General features: G+C 42.1%; 1 protein-coding gene across 1 annotated transcript in view; it reads left to right on the forward strand.

Annotated features, from left to right (window-relative positions):
- Positions 1 to 25,032, forward strand: part of GCLM (glutamate-cysteine ligase modifier subunit) — a 72,278-nt gene that overhangs the window by 38,092 nt on the left and 9,154 nt on the right. Inside the window, exon 6 of the mRNA XM_086957927.1 lies at positions 24,794 to 24,908. Coding sequence (XP_086814053.1) covers positions 24,794 to 24,908 — 115 coding nt within the window. The remainder of the gene's footprint in view (positions 1 to 24,793; positions 24,909 to 25,032) is intronic.

Below are 25,032 nucleotides of genomic sequence, written 5' to 3' on the forward strand. Positions count from 1 at the left end.
GCCTGAGACTGTGAAGTTGGTGTTCAGATAAGGTGGACAGCAGCATGTAGAGCTTAATGTGTAGCCCTGCCAGTCTTGAACTGTTGGTGCATTGGTAGCCGGCGTGAAACGCCCATTGGGCGAAAAGGGCTTTAGCATTTGTAAAGTAACAGCAGGGGTAACATAGGCCCATTCCCATTTTAAGGACTAAAAACAAGGATGCCAAAAACACTTCTCCAACAAGAAAAGACAGAAGAAGTTTCCATCAAAGAACAAATAAAATTACCGGGTGTTTGTTGCCTTCATATCGATAACAGATACAATTTTGGGTATGGCCTTGAATGTACATTTTAATCGTAGTTTGACTAACTTACTAAAAGCTACAAGGTCAAACACAATGTGTGTCCCTATTTAATTGTAATTATATAGCGCTTACTAATGCTGATGAGGCGTCCAAGCGCTTTTTGGCAAGTAGCGTGCTACTCTGGAACCCAAAAAGGATTAGAGGTGGGTTAGTATAGTGACATTTGAGTTAATTCAAACCGTGGACATGTGCGTCTGTTAGCTGGACTGAAAATGATAATGGGGGGATAGAAGAGGGAAGAGTCTAGAAAATATTTATAGGGAGATCATTGTAGTAAAGCGAGGTTTTGGGTGAGTACTAGAGAGAAGGTGGCGGGAAGAATCTCTAGAAATGAATTAGGGAGATCATAAAAGTAAAATGAGTTTTGAGATGAGTCAAAGGAGGAATAGGAGAGGAAAGAATTTAGAAGGGTTGTTTGGGAGATCATGGTTTTAAAGTCAGGTTTGGGATGATCCACGGAGGCCTAGTGGAAGGAAGAGTCTAGAAATGGATATTTTTGGAGATCACAGTAGTAGAATGAGGTTTGGGATGAGTAAAGAGAGTGAAGGTAGGGGATATATTGTGGGAAGGATAGTGTAAAATATAGGGTAGTGCATTGTCTCAAAGTTTGTTTTTACAGTATGAGTAAAAAAATGTATATATATTGATACATAAGTACATATTTATATTAAGAAATACACATATCCAGATACATATAGAGGTGCGCCAGTAAATGAACAGGGAAAGCCTAGCCGAGAGTCTGGCTTGGCTCTAAATATCCCATGCACGAGCCTAGCCCAGAAAATGTTGAGCATATAAACTGCAACAAATACCGTATAAAAATATGAAGAAGACTGTTCAAAATCCTTTTAACATAAATAGGCATTTTAAATTAGTACATGAGATTTATGACTACATTGAGATGCATTTATTAAAAGGGGCAGTTTTTCAATATGAACTTAAAAATATTCCTGCCCCAATTATCTCACACCATGTCAATAATGCCATTCATTAGTGATTAAGAGGCAAGTCATTTGTCATGTTAACTCAACAAATAGCCTAAATTCTTACATGGAGCTACCTAATAGTCTAGTTAAATTGGACACAACGAAGGTGGTCGTATAGCACACAAACTGAACCATATTTCAAAGGGCTCTCAAATGAAATGAGGTAAAGGAAGCACAGTGAATTGAAATAATTCCCTAGGCGCACACAATTTGGTTAAGCTCGGAAAAATCCTAGGTTTTCCCATTTCACATTGTGCCCTTCAGCCAGTAAATGGGTAACTATTTTCCTCTCCTATTTTACATGAAAGGATATGTTTTTTAAATTCGTGATGTCATAGGTACAGCACAGGTGGCAGGCATAAGCCACATTATATCTTGGCTCGTTTTGGGCCCAAGGGTCCAAAAGGACCTCGAGCTGAGCCAGGTATTTGGCTCGAGCGTTCAGTAGCCTGTCCTCCTCTATTGGCAAAGCCAGTAGGTCTCACCTTTGCAACCAATGGCAATCGTTTCTAGCCATGCTGCACATGCTGTGAAACATAACTAAAGGGAATACATTTAAAAAAGGCACTATGATACAGTGATTTTATCATTTTGGTGCCTTCCACACCACACATGGATGCATCTAGAAAATGACCGGTATGTTTAAAAAAAAAATTAATTTAAGCAACAGTGTGGGTGAATGACAAGAAGGGCTGGGGGGGGAGCAAAACAGTGGGCCAGAGTGTGGAGGAAGTAACACAGCGGGCGGGAGGTCGGGAGTGTAGCAGCGAGGGAGGGACAGAAGCAACACAGAGGGTGGGGGTAGGGACGAGGAGCAACAGGGTGAGAGAAGAAGGGCGTAGCTTGGGAAAGCATCACAAATGGAGGGGGGTGGGAGGAAAGGCAACAGTCTCAAGAGCAATGTGGAGCAGGTGGGGAAAAGCACATGGGCAAGTACTGGGGGAAGTACAAGCGTGAGAAGACCAGCAACAGGTGAGGGAGAAGGAAAATGCAGGTGGGGAAGCTACAGACTGAGGGGGCAGTGAGAAGAAGCAGTCAGTTAGAGTGCAACAAGCAGAGGGCAAGGAGAAGTACATGGGTTAGAGAGCGGAACACCGTGTGGTTAGGGGAAGAGATGCACACTCGGGAGACAGCTTGAAATTACATGGACTCTCATGGAGTGCTTAAGAGAAAAAAAAGTAGGCCCCTAAAAATGAGCAGTGGAAGGACACAAAGTGGCAATGTTACCCTGGCGGGACGAACACACGATTGAACAGGGTAATCCATCAAAAAAAGAAGCAAGCAAATGCGAGTGACAGGAAAGACTACCAATGGTAAGCAATGGGCTGGCTCAAAGCCTTTGTGTGTTTGTAGTAAGTTCACAAAAAGCCAGACAGCACATGCCCGGTCTAGTAGGCTCAACGTAAAAATAAGGTAACAAAAATAAGATTGCATTTTGACATCTGGTTAAAGAAAATATTAGTTATTCTGTTTAATGCTCATGATATGCAGCTTTATGTGATAGTTATATGCCTCAGTGTGGAGCCCTCTGCAGACAGGCTATCTCTGAGATGAAGACAACACGTTACTGTGCTAAATACACTGCGTAATCTGCTATAGTAAAATAAATATATATTATAACCATAAAAATATAAAATTATGTAGTTGTCAAAGTTCCACATGCTCTTGAACAAAACGCAGGAATAATGCATGGCTGTGTTGTGAAGGAATTGTGACCAGTCAGAATTCATTAAAGGTTTTTCCTGTAATTGTGTTGTGTATTCAACAGTTTTTTTCACTACGCTTGCAATATATATTTTTGTGTTGGAGACTTTAATCATTATCCCTTTTGATGCCTCTTGAAAACATTGTTACCTGAATGACCGTGAACCAGTACCCTTATGTAGCGCACAGCACTGTGTTGTCCAGTCTGGATAAATATCCAGTCCACGTTTCTCTAGAAAAGTGCATATGCATGCAATACTGGGGACAGTTCGCAACGAAAGTGGTAAATCTACACTCGGAGATTAACAGTGTAGATTTACTACTTTCTAGAATTCGTGAATTCTAAACGGAATCCACATAGAAATCTGTATCTGGGGAAGAGTTCTTTGTAGAAGTCTTGGTAATTCATGTGATTTACTAATTGGGATCCCATTCCCTATGTATGAGATCTCCACTTTGGAGCATTCTACACAGGGGGATGGAATCTCCTGTGCAGATGCATTTTTTTCTCAATGGGTAAATTGTTGCCCAGTGGATCAACCTCTTTCGCTGCACTGCCACCAGTTTTGAAGGTGATCCCCTTTTCCTTCTTAACAGAAAGGGGATTCACATCAGCCCTTGAATGGAGTAAGAAATAAACCTTTCTGGGAAGTGTATTGAAATGCCAGATTTTGTGATGTGCAAAACCAAAGTTTTTGGCCATTCACAAACACTCAAACCAAGCCACACCTTGGAAATCCCAGGAATACTCTTAAATTCCACCCTGTGAGAGTGATTTATATGTGCTGAGATCCCCACACTCATGGCGGAACTCTCCGCACTCATAAAAGGGTCTATGACTGCTGGAATTCCTTTGAGAAATTTTAGGAGAAAAATTAAGGTAAATTTGATCATTTAAGACCACTTTTATTTTTGAGAGTGGGCCCCATTGTGTTTTTTCATGAATGCACTTATTTCATTGTCCATTCGTTTTGTACATGTTTAGTTGCAGTCTTTAAAATTCATGTTGTGTTGGTATTGTATGAATATACATATGCTTAGCTTAATTTACAGAACTTGCATTAATAATGTTTTTTCTGGAGTACTACATGCGTCATGTAATTTGAAAAATGACAACTAATAAGTTTGTTCTTTCAACACACACTCACATTATGGATACGTCTTAAATACATATAACATTTTTAGAAATAGATGAGGCAATTTTACAATTGCATTTTGGGTATGTGGATGATAAAATGTTGTCGATGGAGAAGGTATGATGGCAGGAAGTAGAGGGGTATGTTGGCTGCTGCATGGGCTGGCTGGAAAGAGCCAGTGTGCGAGCTGGATATTTGGTCCCATCACATGTACATGTATGTATTTATATAGCGCAAATCACCGACCTGGTATCTAAGCGATTGCTTAGGGAACCCGTCCTGGTATTCCCCTGTGAGATAACCCTGGCAGGGTATCCACAAGGTGAAAGCCAGGCATCCCACCGCGAGGGGCTGTTGTGGAGATTAAGCAAGCTATTGCCCAGAGTCGCAGAGTGTGAACCCGTGAATCGAGTAGGCACCGGAGCGAGAATTGTCGAGTCCGTGGACATTTTAGGACTCCAGACCCGCCGAGCCGGGAATTGAACCCTGGTCCCGGGCTGACCTCTGCTTCCAGGTCTGCCTCCTCAGCCCGTAGAACCCAACAACGGCCCGCACACTCGCCCTTTCAAGCTGGTCCATCTCGCAGCTGAGTGCTCAACTGGCCAGGCCAACAGTGCTCCTCAGTACTTTTTAACCTGCAGCGATTCAGTGTTGTTTTGACGATTTTTGCTCTTCGGGCATACAAAAAGAGGGTGGACCTGGCATTTGCTACCTCTACACTATCCCATCATGTTGTTACCAATACCCTGCGGGTGTAGTGGTGGTGTAATGCCACGTAGAGGTCATGATCCCAAATTGCATCTGTACTGTGGTGACATCTGCACCTGCTTTTCCAGTTGCAGCAGCAAATTGCGCAGTTCCTGCATGGAGATCCCAGGGCAGCGTTATTGCAGACTATATCAGTTGGTGTGGGGGGCCTGTGTCACACTAATAGTTGGCAACATATTTTCATCATCTCAATTTCAGTGTCTTCCTGCTGCAGTTTGTTTCCCGCACTTCTGGTCTGTGTGTGGCTGCATGCTGCTGGTTCCATGGATTGTGCTGGAGATTGTCCCCTGGGCGGCATTATGCATCTCGTACTGCAGGGACTTCCTGGTCTTTTACATCTTCTCTCCTCTAGTTAAACTCCTTGCCCACAGTGAGGATCTTGTGCTGGTGGTAGATCACTTACCATCTGCTATCCCTTGGATGTTTCTGCTCCATTCTTCTTGCTCATTCGGAGCCCTGCTGCATTTGGGCTATGACTGCCTTTAGCACTTTGACTGTGTATACCATCCAGTCTACTGATGTACGTCCTATGCTTTAATCTGTTAGGATTTGCCCCCTCCTTCAGTGCAAAAATCAGTCATACAATCTGGGTGTGAACTGGCTTTTGCTTTTGTATTTGTATTTGAGACCTCTAATCAGTATGTTGCCCTAGTCGATACTGGTCTATTTCACATTTCCACCTAGTACCTCACGCATGCTTTCAAGTTGAAAGTAAAGTTTTTGTGTTGACAGAGGGATCTGACTCCGGTCTGAGTTCCAAACAAAACTCAGGTTTAACACTTTTCTAACTCCCAGTATAGTTGCCATTTGCCGACAGAGTAAGGAAAGAAGTACTTTAGGACCCATATAATAACCTCCATTTTGTCTTTGTTCAAAATCAGCACACTATTTCCTAGTCAGTCAGAAACTTTGAATACCCTTGATGTGATGTTATTACATTCACCCATTGGCCATTGATCAGCAGACTAAATGGCATGTTTTCATCATAGAAAGTTATGTTGCACATTTGTATAGCTATTTAAGTCCCCTTAGGGTCACCTGAAAGTGCTGAAGGAGTAAGAGATAGAAAAGAGGGAGACTGATAAAAGAACACAGGACACAAAGGATAGGAAATGATGGAGGAGAAATTTTGATAGAGTGGGTATGCCCCAAGCCATTAATGTCTTACTGGGAAGAACAACATTGCTTTATTAGTAACTGGTTGTAGCCATCTGGCCAACAGGTCGGGAAGGAAGGAAAAGAAATGATGGGTGGCAGGTGAGGCTAGCAGGTAATTGTCATGGCCCAGTAAAAGTTTTATGGTTTGAAGTGGCAATGAGATGAATCAGGGGTGACAGAGTACAAGTCATGCTATGCCGTTCAAGACTTGCTTAGGCTGGCCAGAGTGAACTCCATGGAGGCAGTAGATCACTGCTCTACTGCGCAGAAGCAACAGTCGTGCCTTTGATGAGCCTTCCTCTAGCAATAATACTTAGCTGGCTACCTGTCTGATTGGGGAAGACTGAAGTGAGAGCATGGCTTGTGCGAGGACAGAAATCACTAGGGTTTTTAGAGGTAAAAATTAAAATAGCAGTTTAACGGGTTAAGAGGGAGAGACGTAGGTTAGAATACGGGGCGGTGCTTGAAAAAACAATACCATGCAGAGGTGTTTGCTTTCTTGAAATAACTGCTTTCTGTTCAGTAAAAACATAACACTACATCCGAAAATTAAACCGGGGTGGGATTCAATTTGCAAGACAACTGTTCAAATCAATTTCCTGTTTAAAGAAACCCATTAAACACCAGTATATCGGCAAATCAGTCTTTTTCACACACTATGATTATTCAGATGTATCCAAATTGTTTTTAGTGTTTCTGATTTAGCCCCATCACTCCTGTTAGAAGTTACTCTAACGTGTGTACCATACTTTCTGGAACTGCTTTATTATGTTCCAACTAAACATTCCTCCTCTTCCCCCAAGAAGTCTTAATGATTCCTTTCCAACCACAAGAATTCTAAAACCTTTGTAAAAATCCACAGACAGTTGTACCAGTTAATCTTCATACTTGGTTGCCAAATACTGTAACCAAGTGTATTAATATTTTAAAATGTTTCTGTTACTAGTTTTCTTAGGTATGGTGCAAGTTTGGTTATCTGTTCTGTTCTGCACTTAAGTAAAATGGAAGTGGCAGTGGAAATGACATAACACACCATCCGACCACCAATCCCATCGCATGGTTGACCATTTGACCTATCTTTAACTGTTCAAGAACCTCTAAATTATAACGCAGAGGGTAGCTGGAGGCAACAAACTGTAATTAAAGAAAGAAAACAGGAATCGTAGACCTATATTTTGTTAACTATTCTTCTGCTTCCATGAACCTTGAGGCCATGGTTAGCAAGCACAGTGTGCCAGGGATAGCCAATGATATTCCAGCTATAGCAGCCTCTCATTCTGGATACCCCTGATTGAGGTCAATTTGTGCTGTGAGGGCACCATTGACATTTTCACTTTGTGCTGAGTTTCTGTGATTTTCGCGTAATTATTGACAACATCTTTGTAAATGTCTATTGTATTTCAGATTATACATTAAGATTATATTATAAATAAGAATGACCAACCCAGTCAAACCCATGAATATATGAAAAGAAATTGAACTAAGGGTTTTTAATGTAGTACCAAGAAGTACATTTTCAACATTCAATGTGTAATGAAGCATGGGCATGAAGGACTTGTTCCTCCTAATATCAAGAGAGCTGTCTCCTGTACTATGTGTATATAAATATGGTTTGCTCACACCTATCGTCATTCTGTCGCACAGTTACAATGAATGTGACAAGCTCTGAGCACAGTAATTGAATGATGCGCTTTGCTTTTAAGTTTAAATGAGGAAATTGCTCACGGACCTCACTTGAGAATGAATACCCGGTGATACGTGTGTTGTTTAGACACTTGTCAGTGAAACACTCTGGAAGGGCTTGGTTGTCTGGTACAATAAAGTTAATTGAAAAGAATAAAGTACCTAGAAAAGAGCAAGGAAAGCGACTTTATAAGCAAAAGTAAATCAAATGAAACACCTTATGTTGAAGTGCAATATCACTGTTGTAAGGTATTAATACACTCTCGCTTGTTCTATTAAAAAAATAGAATTTTAGCAATGAGCTTTTAAGTTTGTGTGAAGTATTTTGTTTATGTCTTTGGTACCACGTGATGGCAACAAAATGTTTAAATTTATGTTGGGAGGGTGGCTCTACATGTGATCAATTTCTTACACTAAGGAGTTAGGTCCTGGGGCATGAAGTCGGCTGGACCATCAATAAGTTGCGTAAAAAAGTAATTGCCAACTTCACCTTACTTTTCACCTCGCAATTGAGGAAAACAAACCAAAATTACTATATAGTCTGTTTGGTATATCTACTTGATATCTTTTTACTTTTTATTTCATTATTTTCAAATGTTTTTTGTTTGAAAAAGACAAAAATACATAAAACATTTTCAACATGAATTCACTAAACGAACAATTACTTTCCACATTACATATATAAACACCGCATAAATCCACATTACAGATATAGACACCGTATTAATTTTTGTCAACAAGTAAATTCACAAAATGATCTCTAATTCTAATCTGAAACCAAAGGACAAAGTAAACATTTGGATACTATTGTTCAACTAACAGCAACTTAATGCATTTCAATTTGTCCAAATCATTTAATATGCTGCAATTTGATGCATTCCTGATTTAAATGCCGACTCGTTTCAAACCAATTCTGTCACTTTATGGGTTCTCATCAGGGCTCTGTTTTTTTTGTTTGTCTACAGGATATATGTAAAACAAAAAAAGGAAATTCTATTTTAGTATTTGGGTGTATTTCTTTGCTATTATCCCCCATTCGCTCCTCCATTCGCACATGGCACAACTTGTACCTGAATTCCAGCTTGTCGCCGGTCATCTGCTTTACAATTCACTTGCTAGCTCATATGTTTCTTTATCTACAATGTAAAGTATCATTGTCAGGGATTTTATTTACTTTTTGTTTGGAAGCTAGGGAACTCGTTTACAAAAGCATTGCATAAAGCCTACCTTTTCTGGTCTTTATCCTCGTGTATGCACCCTTATCGATTGTTTGTTTCGTAGTATATTCAAATACTATAAGCAAATGGAAAAACTTTAATTTAATATACGTTTTCCATCTATTTTATTCGTCTAGTTATCCTCCTGTTAGGGCAACTTTAAGACATACCTTGTCTCAGTTTGGCGCATTCAAGCGCGGGGTGCTGCACGTCTCAGCTTATTAGGTTTATAAGGTTGAAGGGTTGATACTGCGTTTCCATGCAAGTTTAAAAAAAATTCCATCACCTAGATACACTCGTTTTGCGTGTATATTTAACATTGTTTTCAATCGAAATGGCATACCTCCTTTCTTTAATAGCGCGTTCCCGCGCTAAGCGCTTCGTGCGTCTGTAAGACGCCTGTTCTGCTTGACTGCTTCGCTGTTCCTCTTCTCCACTAGTCTCCTATGTTTACACAGAGACTGAAATTTAGTATCAAGAACACTTAACTTAGTATCTATTTTCGTAATTATGTTGCGCATCTTACCTACTTGTCTTGTGTGCCGAGTTTGGATCCGCTTAGTCCTTTGACATCGCGGCCATCTTTTATTGTGTTATTTAAGTGTTTGTAAACATTCGGTGAATGGGGGCCATCTTGGAACGGGCAATTTTTAAGCTATCAAGTTAGCTAGTCTGTTGTCTTGTTTAAAACCCACGATTATTATCAACTAGCAGTTTGTTAAATTTGTACATTATGTTGAAGGCTCGTTTCCGTTTAGAATATTTTAGCTATCGTTACATGATGCCGAACGTTTATTTCTGTTTTTAATGCGCGGATACCAATCTTCAGCTGTTAAACCCTCGCATTAATGAAACAGGTAGAACATTAATCAGAGTCACGAAACTTCTGACAGTGTGTTCAATCCAGTTAGAGCGCTGTTAAATTTTAGAATCAGATATGCTTCTTTATGCAGAAGTAGCTTTTCTGTATCAATGGGACATTTTGACTGGTTTACAGTGTACAAGACCGGCCATCTGAAATCTGTCTCCCCATGTTGCTTGCCAATAAAGTGTTCAACCATAGGGGCTGATATCACCTTATTTTTGATGCGTGACCTGTGTTGTGCTATTCTCCCGTTTATTTGCTGATTAGTCTTCCCAATGTAAATTTTTGAACATGGGCACGTGACTACATACACAACATTTCTTGTCCGACAATTGGAAAAACCATCATGTTTCCATTTAATGTTGGCATGTTGGAATTCTTTTCCCTCAATCGTATTAGCACAGGACACTCAATTTCCACACTTGTGGTGTCCTTCAATTGGTTTTAACCCCCATTTGGATAGTAAATCGCTCTTCGGTTTAGGCAAAGCAATTTCAGCACGCACTACGTTTTGGCTTGAAAAGTGGAGAGTGTGTACTCCATTGGAGTTCTGGACTTTTTGGTTCCGTCCAGAGGTGTCAGGGAACAACACCCAAAGACCCCGGAGTTCCACCTGCCTTGGTGCGCAAATGAACAGAAACACGGGCTTCTCGATGGTGGCGTCAAAGACCAAAGGTTTATTACTGCAGGGACACAGAAGTCACAGAAACTACGCATGGGCAGTATCTAGGAGCCTGTTCAAATTGTACAAAGAGGGTTGCTCCTTATATACTAAATTTTGGCCTTCAGGCGAATTCTTCACATGTTGGTACATTCCCAAAACCTTTGTGTCATAAACAATAAATATTTGGCGTACACAGGAACCATTGATAAAATCTGATACCAAACATCTACGAAGAGGGGTTCCCACTAGTTCATCACAATCCCTTGTCAATATTGTGTTCAAGAGCCGGACCGCCTCATCGTAAATTTCGTTACCTCCCCCTAATAAAGATTCAGAAAGAAAAGAACGGAGCCAGGTGTGGAAGATAGAAAAGCGGGATAAGGGATGTTTGTGGGTTGTAAATGGGCAAGGCTACCGGCTTCGGCCGCCTAATCATGATCGGGACAATGGACACGAGAACCAGTTCAGTTGGGCTGGCCTCGGGCAGAGGAGGCAGCCTTTGTCGAGTCATGTAGCTACAGCGTGATCTGGTTTAAGGTGCACATGTCATGAAAGAGGTGAATCTCCGGCTAAGGCTACGTGTCCTTAATCGAAATGAAGTGATCAGAGGTTATTGCGTATGTGAGGGCAAGAAACACAAAATGGCTGCCATGATCTAAGATGGATGACGTGGGTAGATCAGAAATGTGTTCATAACAGGAGTACTCTTGCTCGTATCGTAGCGAAAACACCAGGATATGCTAAATGGATCATTTGCGGTTCGCTGATACCAATATTATGTATTTCCGACAACATTGAAAACACGGGTTCAAATCGTCACGGAACCTCAGACCCTCCTTTTGCCCTTACATAGGCAATTACTCAGTCTATGTCAGAATCTAGTTCTATGCTAATCAGGTCAGTGACATGCTGTTGTATCATCATCCTTTCTCGTGCCTTTTCTCCAAACGCAGGTGGTTTCCTAAAACAGGTTGCAGCACAAAGACTACACAGGGCTGGACCACACTGGATAATCAGGCAGCATGAGAAGAGGAATACTAAGATGACACCAATGACCATTAGAACCTTCCATCCCCATGCTGAGATCAGAGTCCAAAACCACTCCATGATGGACCAGTTTCCCTTGTCTACGTGTATAGAGTCGGAAATCTTGTGTAGCTTAGAGATCGCCTCATAGACTGTTGGAGCATTATTGGGAATAAAGACACAGCAGCTCGATTGGATCATTCTGCATACCCCACCTCGATCTGCAAGTATAACGTCTAGAACCATACGGTTCTGCAACGTCATGAGTCTATCCGCCTGAAGCTCAGCTGTCAAATTGCTAAGGGCACCAGCAGTTTCGGTAATAGTAGATTCAACTACCCGTGTTAGCTGACGTATGTTTCTACTATTGGCCATAGGCCCCCAGAACGGAAGGAAGCCTTTGAAGAAGTCTCCAGCTTCCTGACCAGCGGTATCTTCCTTGCTGAAGACACCTCTCGCTACTCTGGTTCTGTGGTAGTCAGATGAAGCAGTGTATGTTGGAGGCAACAATCGAGCAATATAACATGAACCTGAAAAGTCAGCAGGTAACCATGTATATGCTCGGTCTCGACAGATGAAGTAGGTACCCCTAGCAGTAAGGAAAGCAGGGGAAGAGTTAGCCGGAAACACATAAGTCTCTACGCACTCACTCCTCCCTAGCTGAGCTCTCAAATTTCTCCCATTACCTTGCAAACAGACCTGACCTCGGTGAGGTACGACCCAGACTGGAGTTGAGCTTTTACGCTTGCTTTCTCCCAAACTAAGGCGATACTCTGAAGAATTCCAACTTAAATATACTCGCAATTCATCTCTAGGGTATGATGGAGTATTATTGACGTCTTTGATCATGTCAATAATTCCCTGGACTAAGGCTTTGTTGGCAGAGTTATTTTTAGTGGAACGTGGTGGACGTGGAGGATAGGTTTCAAGGGCATAAGCAAAGATGGTTTGAAGGGCCTGAAATGATCCATTGTAGCTGAAAGGCAAAACCAGATAGGGAATGCCTTTATCCATAGTGTGGGGTATCAAGCCACACACCCAGCAGTCTGTAGTGTTAACTACCAGTTGGTGTTGGTGCAAGAGCTGTACAAAAGTGTTATTAATGAATTCTGAGCGTCGGGCTTGCTCATGTTCAGGAAACGAGTGAAAAGAGTGTATAGAGGAAACAGTAGAAGTAACAGGATTAAGGGGAGGTACTGTAGCTACTGGCACATAAATCAAACTTATACCGAAAACGATTCCACCCACCAACGTTATCAAAACAATTAAAAATGTAATGGCACATTGCATCAAAAAGCATTTGCTGTGAAGAATTCTGTAAAGTCTGTTTCTGCGAACATAAATCACATTTTCTCGTTGCAGCGCAGGAAGCTCCATCTTCTACAATCCGCTCGCGACCACTGATGATGTGTACGTAGATGAAAATGCCTCTATCAGCCCTGGGAGTTCCCAGAACTAACAGAAAGATCGACCTTGTGTCAGACCCCCGCAGATTCAACTAGGCACACAGCCACGACCCTACGGCTACCCAGACGGCAAGGCAATTTCAAAAACAATAAAACAATAGCAAACTTCCTGGCTGAAGGCAAAAGTTCAATATTTCAAAACATCACAATATGCAGTTGCCTGCTTTATTTGTCCATTTTACGGTTTCGTAAATTATATCTTTGCTTCGCAGGTACTGTTTGATCGGCAAATAGCGTATCACTGGTAGCTGTTGCAGTGTTCAAGTTCGCAGATGACAGAGTTTTTTCTGATGCAGGAGACAAATGTTCAGAGTTCAAAGGAGTCTTTTCAGGAGGAGAGTCAGAGCTTGGAGTGTCAGTAATCAATTCGGCATCGCTGAAAGGGATGAACTTTGGTGTGCGTTCAGACTCGGAGGCACCAATTCCCTTCTTCACCCAGTCGTCGTAAGGAAGTGGCAAAGGTACACGCTTAACATGGGACACGTGCACCCAGTGCTTGCGACCAGCTACACGAACTGCTGTCCTCGTTGCAAGCAGGACCTGGAAGGGGCCGATGTATCTCGGCTGAAGGTTCTTCGTCCTCGCGAAATTCCTGATAACCACTTGATCTCCTGGTTTCAGCTGATGCCCTGGACTCTCCGGAGGCTTTGGTAAAGCATCGAAAACCTGTTGGTGAATAAGACTCAATTTAGCAGTCAAGTCGTAAAGGTAGTCTATTAACATAGGATATTCTAGAGAACAAAACTCCTTAGGCCTTGGCACACCCCAAATATTTGCCGGGCGGCCAAACACTATCTCATAAGGGCTAAGCCCCACTCTAGAATGTACAGTTGCTCTCGTTGATAACAAAGACAAAGGAAGTGCGTCTGGCCAGGCTAAACCTGTGGATGCTTGTATCTTAGCTAATTTCAGTTTGAGGGTGCCATTGTAACCCTCCACTAAACCAGCAGAATGGGGGTGATTTGCACTGTGGAACTTTTGTTTCAGACCTAGGCCGGCACACACACTCTGCATAACTTTCCCTATAAACTCACTTCCGTTATCTGACCATACAATCCGTGGCATACCGAATCTAGGGAAATATTCTTTGAGAAGAATTTTGGCAGTTGATAGGGCAGTGTTGTCCTTTAGTGGGTATGCTTCGATCCACCTGGAAAAAGCACAGACTACCACCAGGACATATTTCAAATTATTACAGCGATCCATGTGAATGAAGTCTAACTGAATCACTTCAAAGGGGCAGGAAGGAGGAGCGAAGTGACCAGCAGGAGTTGGAGTTCCCTTGCCAGGGTTATGCATCAGGCATACCATACAATTTTTCACCACTCTCTCTGCACACTTACTGATCCCATCATTCTTCCAGACTGGAGCCAACATCTTACAGATTCCTTTAGAACTTATATGCGCTACTCCATGCGCCATCGTCACCACTGCAAGCACATACGCATCAGGCAACATCCAACGCTGCTGTTCTGTCAAATCAATCCAACACCCATTCGAATCCAATTTGCCCGTACTCTCTCTCCATACACGTTTCTCTTCCTCAGTTGCTTCTTTCTGAATCTCTTTCACACTTTCCATTGTATCCTCACACATTCCAGACTCAGCAATCCATCTTGCAGACGTAGCAACATACATTCTGCTCATCATATCTCTAGCTGTCTGTTTAGCGGTCTCATCAGCAAAAGCATTTCCACGACCAACATCATCCGTGATTGCTTTATGAGCACTGCACTTCACAATCGCAACTTCAGTCGGCAAGGTTAGAGATTCCAACAGGTCGTTAACTAGCTGACCATGTTGAATCTTAGTCCCATGGGACGTAATGAAACCTCTTTCTCTCCACAAACGGCCAAAACTATGGGCCACGCCAAATGCGTACTGACTATCTGTAAAAACATTCACTCTCTTTCCCTTAGCTAAAACACACGCTCTGGTTAAAGCTATTAATTCTGCAGCTTGGGCAGAATTCTGACTCACTCTTGCAGTCTCCACAATCGTCTTCAAAGTCGTTACTGCGTAAGCAGCAGTCACATCACCATTCTCCAATTTAAAACATGACCCATCCACATACAATGTGCCATCTGGATCTGATAATGGAGTGTCCTTTAAGTCGATTCGTCCTTTTGTCTCTTCCTCCGTTCTAAAGCAACAATCATGTGGCTCGGAATCACTCGACTCTTGATTAGCCGGCAACAACGTTGCTGGATTCAATACATTACATCTTTTGATCTGAATATGACTCGCTAGTAATGTCAGCTCGTAACCAGATAGTCTCGCACTAGTAAGGTGTTGTGTCTTGGTTCGATTCATGAGTGTATCCACCGCATGAGGAACCATGACCACTAGCATGTTGTTCATCACCAAACCAGCAGATTGTCGAATGGAAGCCGCAGCTGCCGCTGTAGCTCTCAAACAACTAGGTAACGCTCTGGCTACCGGATCTAATGTTGATGAAAAATACGCACAAGGGCATTGTTTATCACCAAACTTCTGTGTCAGAACACTCAACGCGCAACCTTCTCCCTCGTGAACGTAGAGCGTGAATGGCTTACTGTAATCGGGTGTACCCAATACAGGAGCTGAACACAGTGCTTTTCGTAACTCAGTAAAACTCTCCTGACATTCATCAGACCTTGGCACCGGACTCGAACATTTTTCCCAGTCAGAGCTACCAATGGTTTCGCTAAAAGAGAAAAATTTGGGATCCACTGCCTACAGTAAGAGGTAATACCTAGAAAGGCACGTACTTCTCTCTGTGTGCGTGGAACACTCATCTGTGTAATTGCTTTTATTCTTTCTGGGGTCAACTTCCTTCCCTCCTTTGACAAGAGATGACCTAGGTAGGTCACTTCTTGGCAGCAGTATTGCATTTTTGAAGGTGATACCTTGTGATTCAAATTAGACAAGTGATGCAATAACGAAACCGTAGCTGCTTTGCAAGTTTCCTTGTCATCGGCAGCCACTAGAAGATCATCTACATACTGCACTAGAGCAGAACCTGGAGGAAGGACAAATGAATCTAACTGACTCTTTAATGCTTGACTGTAAATGGATGGGCTCTCACAGTAGCCTTGTGGAGCGCGTTTAAATCTGAAACTGCGACCTCCTAGACAGAAGCCGAAAATATCTCTGCTTTCCTCGGCTATCGGAATGCTGAAAAAGGCATTTTTCAAGTCGATGACTGAGAACCAAGTAGCTGTAGCAGGAATCAATGTTAACAAGGCAGTAATGTCTGGAACCACAGGAAACTGTGGTACCACAATCTTATTGACTTCTCTGAGGTAGATGACAAACCTATACACTGGAGGCTTTGTAGGGTCAGTTCGTTTCAAAATCGGTAATACAGGACTATTACAAACATTTCCTCTAGTTTCTTCAACTACACCTTTCTTAATCAAATCTTGCACAATCAATAAAAGTGCACGCTCACCTTCACTGGATATTTTGTATTGAGGAATTCTTGGAAACTTCACATTTGCTTTCAAAGTTATTACATATGGTGGTATTTCTAAAAGGCCTACATCATTAGGACCAGTCGCCCAAAGAGAATCAGGGAGTGAACGCAGCTCTGGTGGAAGTGCATCCATTGACAAGTACATCGGAGAGGTGATTCTTTTACCCAATGTAAGCTGTACCCCTTCCGGAGAACAGTACAATGTCGCATATAGTCGTTTTAACAAGTCTAAACCAAGCAGATTTTCATTACAACCCGTCGTCAAAATCAGGGGTGCTTTCAATTGACACGGTCCAACAGAAATAGACAAAGGACCAGATATGGGGTTGTAAACAGGGGCGCCTGAAAAACCTACAGAAACATTTGTTGAGCCGGACAAAGGTGCGCCAGGGAGTTTCGCATGAATGATAGAACTTTTTGCGGCACCAGTATCCAACAGAAACGGTTCGACTACACCTGATGTTGCTACTGCGACATAAGGCCCACTCTGATCCACTGGAACTGATACTACTCCCTCTCTCTGTCCATGGCTGTCCTAGTACCCATTTTGCTGAAATCCCTCATCCGCTTCACAATAGTCTTCAACAAGATATTGTTGAGATCTATTTTGCTGAGTAGACTGTCCATTTCGCTGATCAAAGTGATTGGAAGGACGATCATTCGTCTGTGGAGGCATAGCACCTCGCCCTCGACCTCTAGAATTCTGCACAAAACCACCACGACCTCTCTGAGCTGCTGCTGCATTATTTTGCGCTAAGATCGGACATTCATTCTTGTAGTGACCCTCTTTCTTACAGTACGCACACTGGTTCCATTGATATTGAGGCCTCGTTGAACTATAATCTGTCCTTTGATACGAATTCTGTTGCATATTAGTCTGATTCGTGCGAGGCGGATACGCCTGTTGCAAAAGAACTTTAGTCTTTAAATCTTTTGTTTTCTTGTCTGATTTCTCTTTTTCCTCTTTATCCCTATTTTCGTAATATTGTGCAGTTGCAAGTATTTGTGCAGTTGTAGAAACAGCCCACGCACTCTCTGAATCCTTTAATTTATTGCATAATTCAGGTAACAAATTATGTACAAATTTATCGACAAACAGTCTCTGTCCTCCTTCCGTGCTCATATCCTGACCACTATGATCTACAAAAGTCTCTTCGAACCTCGTGAAAAAGTCGGAGACACTTTCGTCTTTCTTCTGCCTGCATGCAGATAACTTGTCCCAATTAACACGTAATGCGGGCATCAGAGTCTTCATTAAGTCGATTATCCTACCCGGAAGATTAGCAATTAGGGGTTCAGGTTTTGCACCACCCGTTTGTTGACCATCTGCTGCAGTGATAGCTGCCCAATCACCACCTAAGGCAACTTGATGATCCTCTCTACGAATTTTAGCCCACACTGGTTGAGGAACTACATTTCCAAATAACATATCAATGTCTGCTAAGTTCATTATACAAGCCTCAACTGTCTGTGTCAATTCCTTGTAATATCCAGCAGGATTCTTACGCGGATCTGGTAAGGCCTGTTTCACTGCTAGCACTTCGGCTCGCTTCCACGGAATGTGTATCCACACCCTTTGGAATTGCGCCGGAGCAGCTGCAATACCATTAACATTGTCAGCTTGCACAGCTTCGCGCCAAATTGGAGGAACCTCCCTCATTGGATATTGGCGACTCAGCTTCGTCTTACCTTTGTCTAAATCTCTCGGTGAACGAAGAGATGGATCATTCCTAAAACTTAAGATCAGTTCCATCGCTTCTTCTATATTTTCACCTACTATCATACCAGCAGCAAACTCTTTCTGAACCTTAATTAAGTCTTCTAAATTCGATTCAACATCCTCTTCTTCTATCTCCTCACGTAACAACGAACACATCTCATCAAAGACATACCGTTGCGTTGGTTCCTTCCACTGCATAAATGTATCTAGTACATCTCTCGTACTATATCTCCTACTCTTCGAAATCCATCTGAGAGCCGTGGAATCTAAAATTCCCCGTTCCTCAGTGCTTGGATGCTGACTACGTCTCTGAACAGAGTCGGAAGTAGGAGTCTTAATTAAGGTTTTATAAAAAGGAGACAGCATATTAGACACAGAATCAGTGATTCTTCGACGAACAGAAAGTGGAGTCAACACACTCGCAGACGTAGAGAACACAGTAGAGGTAGGAACAGATAGCGGAACAGTAGGAGTATCGAGAAAAATAGTTTGTGGAATAGTGGGTGTAAGCGAGACAGATACAGGTATAGAAGTCGGCAATCCAGGAAGAGGAGGAGCCGTAGGAACATTCACATTAATCACAGGAGGTACAGGAGCTTGATTCTGAAGGGCAGGAGCAGGTATACCAGGTTGTCCAGCAACCGGCAATTGAACATTTGGTACAAGTGGAGCCGTAGCACCTTGTGCATACGGTGGAGGTGACCGTAACAGATAAGACAACAGAGGATCGTTTTCGGGGTCCTCTAGTATCTTAGCTGTTTTCGATGGCAAGGCAGGATAGCACTTGTCAATCGCTAAATTATGCTCTCTAATGGCCACCTCTATGGCCTTCTCACACTCGTTATCTTGCAACTGTTTAGTTGCCTGCTCTAGAGTCAACTCTTCTTTCTCTTTCTGTTCTTTCTTTAATCTCTTCATTTCTCTCTGTTTGGATTCTTTTCGCCAGTAACGGAAAGAATCAAACATTGCCGGCCGGGCTTTCTTCCTAAACAATTTCGCTTCTAAATTATCAAGAATTTCGGGTTCAAAACTACCATGTAGTGGCCAACTAAGGACACCGTCTTTCTCAGTGTAGCGGACCCACACCTCATTATAAGATATAGGACCCACACCATGTTTACAATACAAATCATATAAAGGAGTCCCAATCGGAGGAACCAGACAGGAGTCCTCCAATCGTGAGTCACTGTTGCAACCGAAACAAGACAACATACAGTTTCTCCGACTTACCATTTTTCAGTCCGGAACACAAAACAAACAAAACACAAAACAGATATGTGCACCTGAACCAAGAACTTTTAGGCCTACCAAAACGAACTGATGTATCGATACCCAAACTGAACCAAATAGATTATCGCAACCAGAACAACCAATGATAATCTTACGAAACTAAACCAAACCAGGAACCAAAAAGGATTTTAACAACCCTCTCAAAGTAACCTACTAGCTAGCAACCACTAAATACTTAACTGAGGCACTGAAGACGTCACCAAGGAGAAACCCGTCACGTTTCGCTGTACTAAGGGCTGCACCTCAGGTCCAAGACAGGGCGACGGTCAAGGCAACGGCCCACTGCAGCCGTCCTGAACGGGAACCCTCGTGGAAGAGAACTTCGGGCCACTTTTGCGATATGCCGGGATCGATGAAGTGGGGCGCCTCCCTCAGGAATCTTCACACGAAGCTTCTCGAACTCTTCAGGCTTTTGGACCGGTACCGAATGACGTCGCCCCACGTTGGGCGCCAATTGGAGTTCTGGACTTTTTGGTTCCGTCCAGAGGTGTCAGGGAACAACACCCAAAGACCCCGGAGTTCCACCTGCCTTGGTGCGCAAATGAACAGAAACACGGGCTTCTCGATGGTGGCGTCAAAGACCAAAGGTTTATTACTGCAGGGACACAGAAGTCACAGAAACTACGCATGGGCAGTATCTAGGAGCCTGTTCAAATTGTACAAAGAGGGTTGCTCCTTATATACTAAATTTTGGCCTTCAGGCGAATTCTTCACATGTTGGTACATTCCCAAAACCTTTGTGTCATAAACAATAAATATTTGGCGTACACAGGAACCATTGATAAAATCTGATACCAAACATCTACGAAGAGGGGTTCCCACTAGTTCATCACAATCCCTTGTCAATATTGTATTCAAGAGCCGGACCGCCTCATCGTAAATTTCGTTACCTCCCCCTAATAAAGATTCAGAAAGAAAGGAACGGAGCCAGGTGTGGAAGATAGAAAAGCGGGATAAGGGATGTTTGTGGGTTGTAAATGGGCAAGGCTACCGGCTTCGGCCGCCTAATCATGATCGGGACAATGGACACGAGAACCAGTTCAGTTGGGCTGGCCTCGGGCAGAGGAGGCAGCCTTTGTCGAGTCATGTAGCTACAGCGTGATCTGGTTTAAGGTGCACATGTCATGAAAGAGGTGAATCTCCGGCTAAGGCTACGTGTCCTTAATCGAAATGAAGTGATCAGAGGTTATTGCGTATGTGAGGGCAAGAAACACAAAATGGCTGCCATGATCTAAGATGGATGCCGTGGGTAGATCAGAAATGTGTTCATAACAGTAGTACTCTTGCTCGTATCGTAGCGAAAACACCAGGATATGCTAAATGGATCATTTGCGGTTCGCTGATACCAATATTATGTATTTCCGACAACATTGAAAACACGGGTTCAAATCGTCACGGAACCTCACCATGAGGGATCACAAATGTGCTTGTTAGGATTAATATCCGTTCTTTCAAGTCGTCATACAGAGGACAGAACTATTTCAGGTTGCAGTGTAACATCTTTATTATTTTTTAGTGAGACATGGACAGCCGACACGTGTTTCGCCCCCTCTTGGCGAATTGCGCCGGGGCTTTCTCAAGGCTATTTCCACATATACAGCGTATATTATTACTGTTTCCAATTTTGATAAAATCCAAGATACAGAAAGTTCAATACTCGAGGAGCAAGAGTTCGTCTGTGAGTTTTTTGGGCTGATAGTGCAGTTCGGTCCCTGCTCCCAGTCCTCGGTCTGCGGGTTAGTTTACGGGTTGAATCCCAGGCCTGCGTTTTGGCCAATGCTTTTGTTCTTTTTGTAGGCAAACCGTGGGCGAGGGAAAGGGCATTCTAGGTTCTCTAGAAGGTGCCAATTTTTTAAGACCATTTGTCTGATCTTGTGAGTATGGGGACCGAATGTAGTCTCGCAGACTAGTCTATTCAGTTCTTGTTTTTCTTTTACTTCCAACAGGCATTCACGCGGTGTACAGCGGGCCCTCTTATAGGAATGCTTTAGCATTTTGCGTGGATAACCTCTATTCTTCATTTCCCCACAAAATGTTTCTGCATAATGGTCATACTCTCCGATTTGCGTGCAATTCCTCCTAATTCGGAGTAGCTGGCCATATGGCAAATTTGCCTTCAGGCTCCTGGGGTGAGCGCTGCGATGATGTAGTATTGTATTTTCGTCGGTTTTCTTCTTATATAGTGATGATTGCAAACAGCCGTCAACACATATAATTTGTACATCTAAAAACGTCATTCTTGTACTACTTGACTCAATAGAAAATTTTATGTCTGGATGCCTCGAGTTGAGCCATTCGTGGAACTGCATCAACTCTGTGTGACTCCCCTGTCCTGTGTAAAATCCCTGACAATGATACTTTACATTGTAGATAAAGAAACATATGAGCTAGCAAGTGAATTGTAAAGCAGACGACCGGCGACAAGCTGGAATTCAGGTACAAGTTGTGCCATGTACCAATGGAGGAGAGAATGGGGGGTAATAGCAAAGAAATACACCCAAATACTAAAATAGAATTTCCTTTTTTTGTTTTACATATATCCTTTAGACAAACAAAAGAGGCCCTGATGAGAACCCATAAAGTGACAGAATGGGTTTGAAACGCGTCGGCATTTAAATCAGGAATGCATCAAATTGCAGCATATTAAATGATATTGACAAATTGAAATGCATTAAGTTGCTGTTTGTTGAACAATAGTATCCAAATGTTTACTTTGTCCTTTGGTTTCAGAATAGAATTAGAGATCATTTTGTGAATTTAATTGTTGACAAAAATTAATACGGTGTCAATATATGTAATGTGGATTTATGCAGTGTTTATATATGTAATGTGGAATGTAATTGTTCGTTTAGTGAATTCATGTTGAAAATGTTTTATGTATTTTTGTGTCTTTTTCAAACAAAAAACACTTGAAAATAATTGAATAAAAAGTAAAAAGGTATCAAGTAGATATACCAAACAGAATATATAGTAATTTTGGTTTGTTTTCCTCAATTGCGAGGTGAAAAGTAAGGTTGGCAATTACTTTTTTATGCAATCTACATGTGATCAAGGCAGGGGACCCTGCCAAAACGAGTCATACCCCTAAGTCTGCAATAACATTGTAAAAGAATCTAACCTTGGATTATTGTGTTGTGTTCTGGTGCGAGGAGATGACGCGCTGGTTCTGGTTTTGGATATATACATATATAATTTTTTATACTGCACCTTTTGCTACCAGTTTACTGAAACATTCTTTTGGGGATGATAACTAAATATAGATTTTTAAAGGTTGATAAAAATTCAACTAGCCCCAGACACAGAAACGTGACATATTTAATCTTCAACAGTCTGTTGGCCCAATGTAATATTTAGATCTCGCATTTATCATCCATTCTGTTATAGCTCTTTCAGGAAAGTCCTTAAATAGCTTAAAGGATGTTTAGCTCTCACCAATGTTAGAAGTCTGTCATGCTTTTAACCGCATCGCTGCGGCGGTGATTTTCGCGCAGCTTTTTTCTAAAAGCCGCGTTAGATGACGAGCTCAGCTCGTCATCCGCACACGCCCCCCGTGGCTGATGACGAGCTGAGCTCGTCATCAGCATCGAAGGGGTTAAAAACATCTTTGACCATATATTGCTGAAAAGGGACTCTTATTCTGCAGTGTCCCACAACAGTGAAAAGAACCGCCACAGGTAATTTTTACTCTGGTTTATAACATTGTTCCAGCTCCACTGTCCAACCTGTTAGCCCCACGAAATGTGGGTCTGGTTGCGCGCCTGATTGGCAGAGACACCCAAGACCGATCCTGCAATTCAGGACTGAAGTGATGTGTTTCCTCTAGTCCACTGATGCTTTAGTGGCCCATTGAAACATTCAGCTCTTTGCATCATAGAACAGGTTTTTTTTTCCGGCTGTATTAGTGCAGTAATATCCTCAAACTGTTTCTCACGACACTCCCTGAAAAGTGTTTCTCGGTTTTGGAGCACAGATGGGTCTAGCCAACATCAAAGGCACAATTTAGCTATATTGACCAAATTAATACTTGTGAAGATGCATAGATACTGGTACAGGTACTGCATTCCAGAAACTGAAAACAAAATGACAATCCATACAGTCTCAGCACACTCTCCCCAGTACTTAGCTTATTTACTCCACAGACCCAGTGAACTATGTTCAAAAAAACAATAGAGAGTCCTACTCCGTTTCAGCTATTAGCAGAACTTACTGACAAGTGTCCACTTCTTGTGAATTGGCTGAAAGAGGCATCATACCATGGATTCAATCTGAGTATTTGTAGCTTTGACACTTCTTATCTTCTTCCACACTGGTAAGGATGTAGTGATGTTAGGCTGGGCCTTCCCTCACTGGAGAAAGATACAAATAATGTGATGGCTCAGTCCAACCTCACAAGACATGAACAATTGTAATTTCAGCTCAAAGCTGTACCTGCATGCTCCCGTACCTTGCTTCTTATCAATAAGAGAGATGACCAAGTCTTGAACTAAAGTACAGCGGTATTTCTCCGTCAAGGGATAGAATGAAGATGAAATTTGGCATGCATGGTAGTGTCTAAATTGATTGTAAAAAGGTAGACACATCGGTAGCCAATTCAGTCATTCAGACTTTGGAATTTCAGAACGATGTCTAGAAAGTAAAGGAAACTATATTGGATGTGGTTTGTCCTGTCTGACACCCACAGCCAGATCCAAGGTGAGTGGTGGTGTTGTGTTGAAGGACCTACAGTGCATTTCCCCAAATAATAAAAGTGACTGTCTCGTTCTGAAAAGTTACGTGCACCAGCCTGTGCGTCATGGCAATACCCTGTCATGGTTGGTTGAGGTTTAGTTACCTTTTATACTTTGTAATAGAATTTTGGGTTTCGTCGTCCCTTTATTTTTTGTTAAGTTGCTATCCATTTTTGAAAGCTGAAGCAAATTATTTGCAGATTAAATATGGTCACCCCTTTAAGCTCCTTGACCTACTTCTTCAGATATGTTCTTTCTAATTAACTTTGTACCAGTGCCCCGGTCTGCTGAATTTCGTTCACTTTCACTACGTATTTTGTCCATAGAAAGTAAAATTAACCTTTTCCTCCATTTCCCACCGACATCCTTACTTCTTTCAGCATTTGTTAATAGGCCTAAAACAGTTGCAAAAGAAAATGGTTGTAACAAAAACGCCACATAAAAATGATATTTTGAACTGTTGAAAGCAACTGTGAAAAGTGAGAACTAGAACATTGATGATACGGTTCCTTTATATGGCTGCTTTATAATGTTGATGTCTGGGCAATTACTAAAAGTAATTGCGTTTGACTTTTTTTTGTAGGTGAAACCAAACAGTAACCAAGTAAATTTGGCTTCCTGCTGCGTGATGCCACCAGACCTAACGGAGTTTGCAAAACAGTTTGATATCCAGTTGCTAACTCATAATGATCCAAAAGGTTAGTATAAAATGTTTGGAATAAAACTCAGCCACTGAATGATTGCCCATATGTGTAGTAGATTCAAGGACATTTTTCGTGTAGAACATTTTCCTTTTTAAAGTTTAAAAAAAAATTAGAACCA

The sequence above is a fragment of the Lissotriton vulgaris genome, chromosome 1_1 (assembly GCF_964263255.1).
Source record: "Lissotriton vulgaris chromosome 1_1, aLisVul1.2, whole genome shotgun sequence".
NCBI classification, from domain to species: domain Eukaryota; kingdom Metazoa; phylum Chordata; class Amphibia; order Caudata; family Salamandridae; genus Lissotriton; species Lissotriton vulgaris.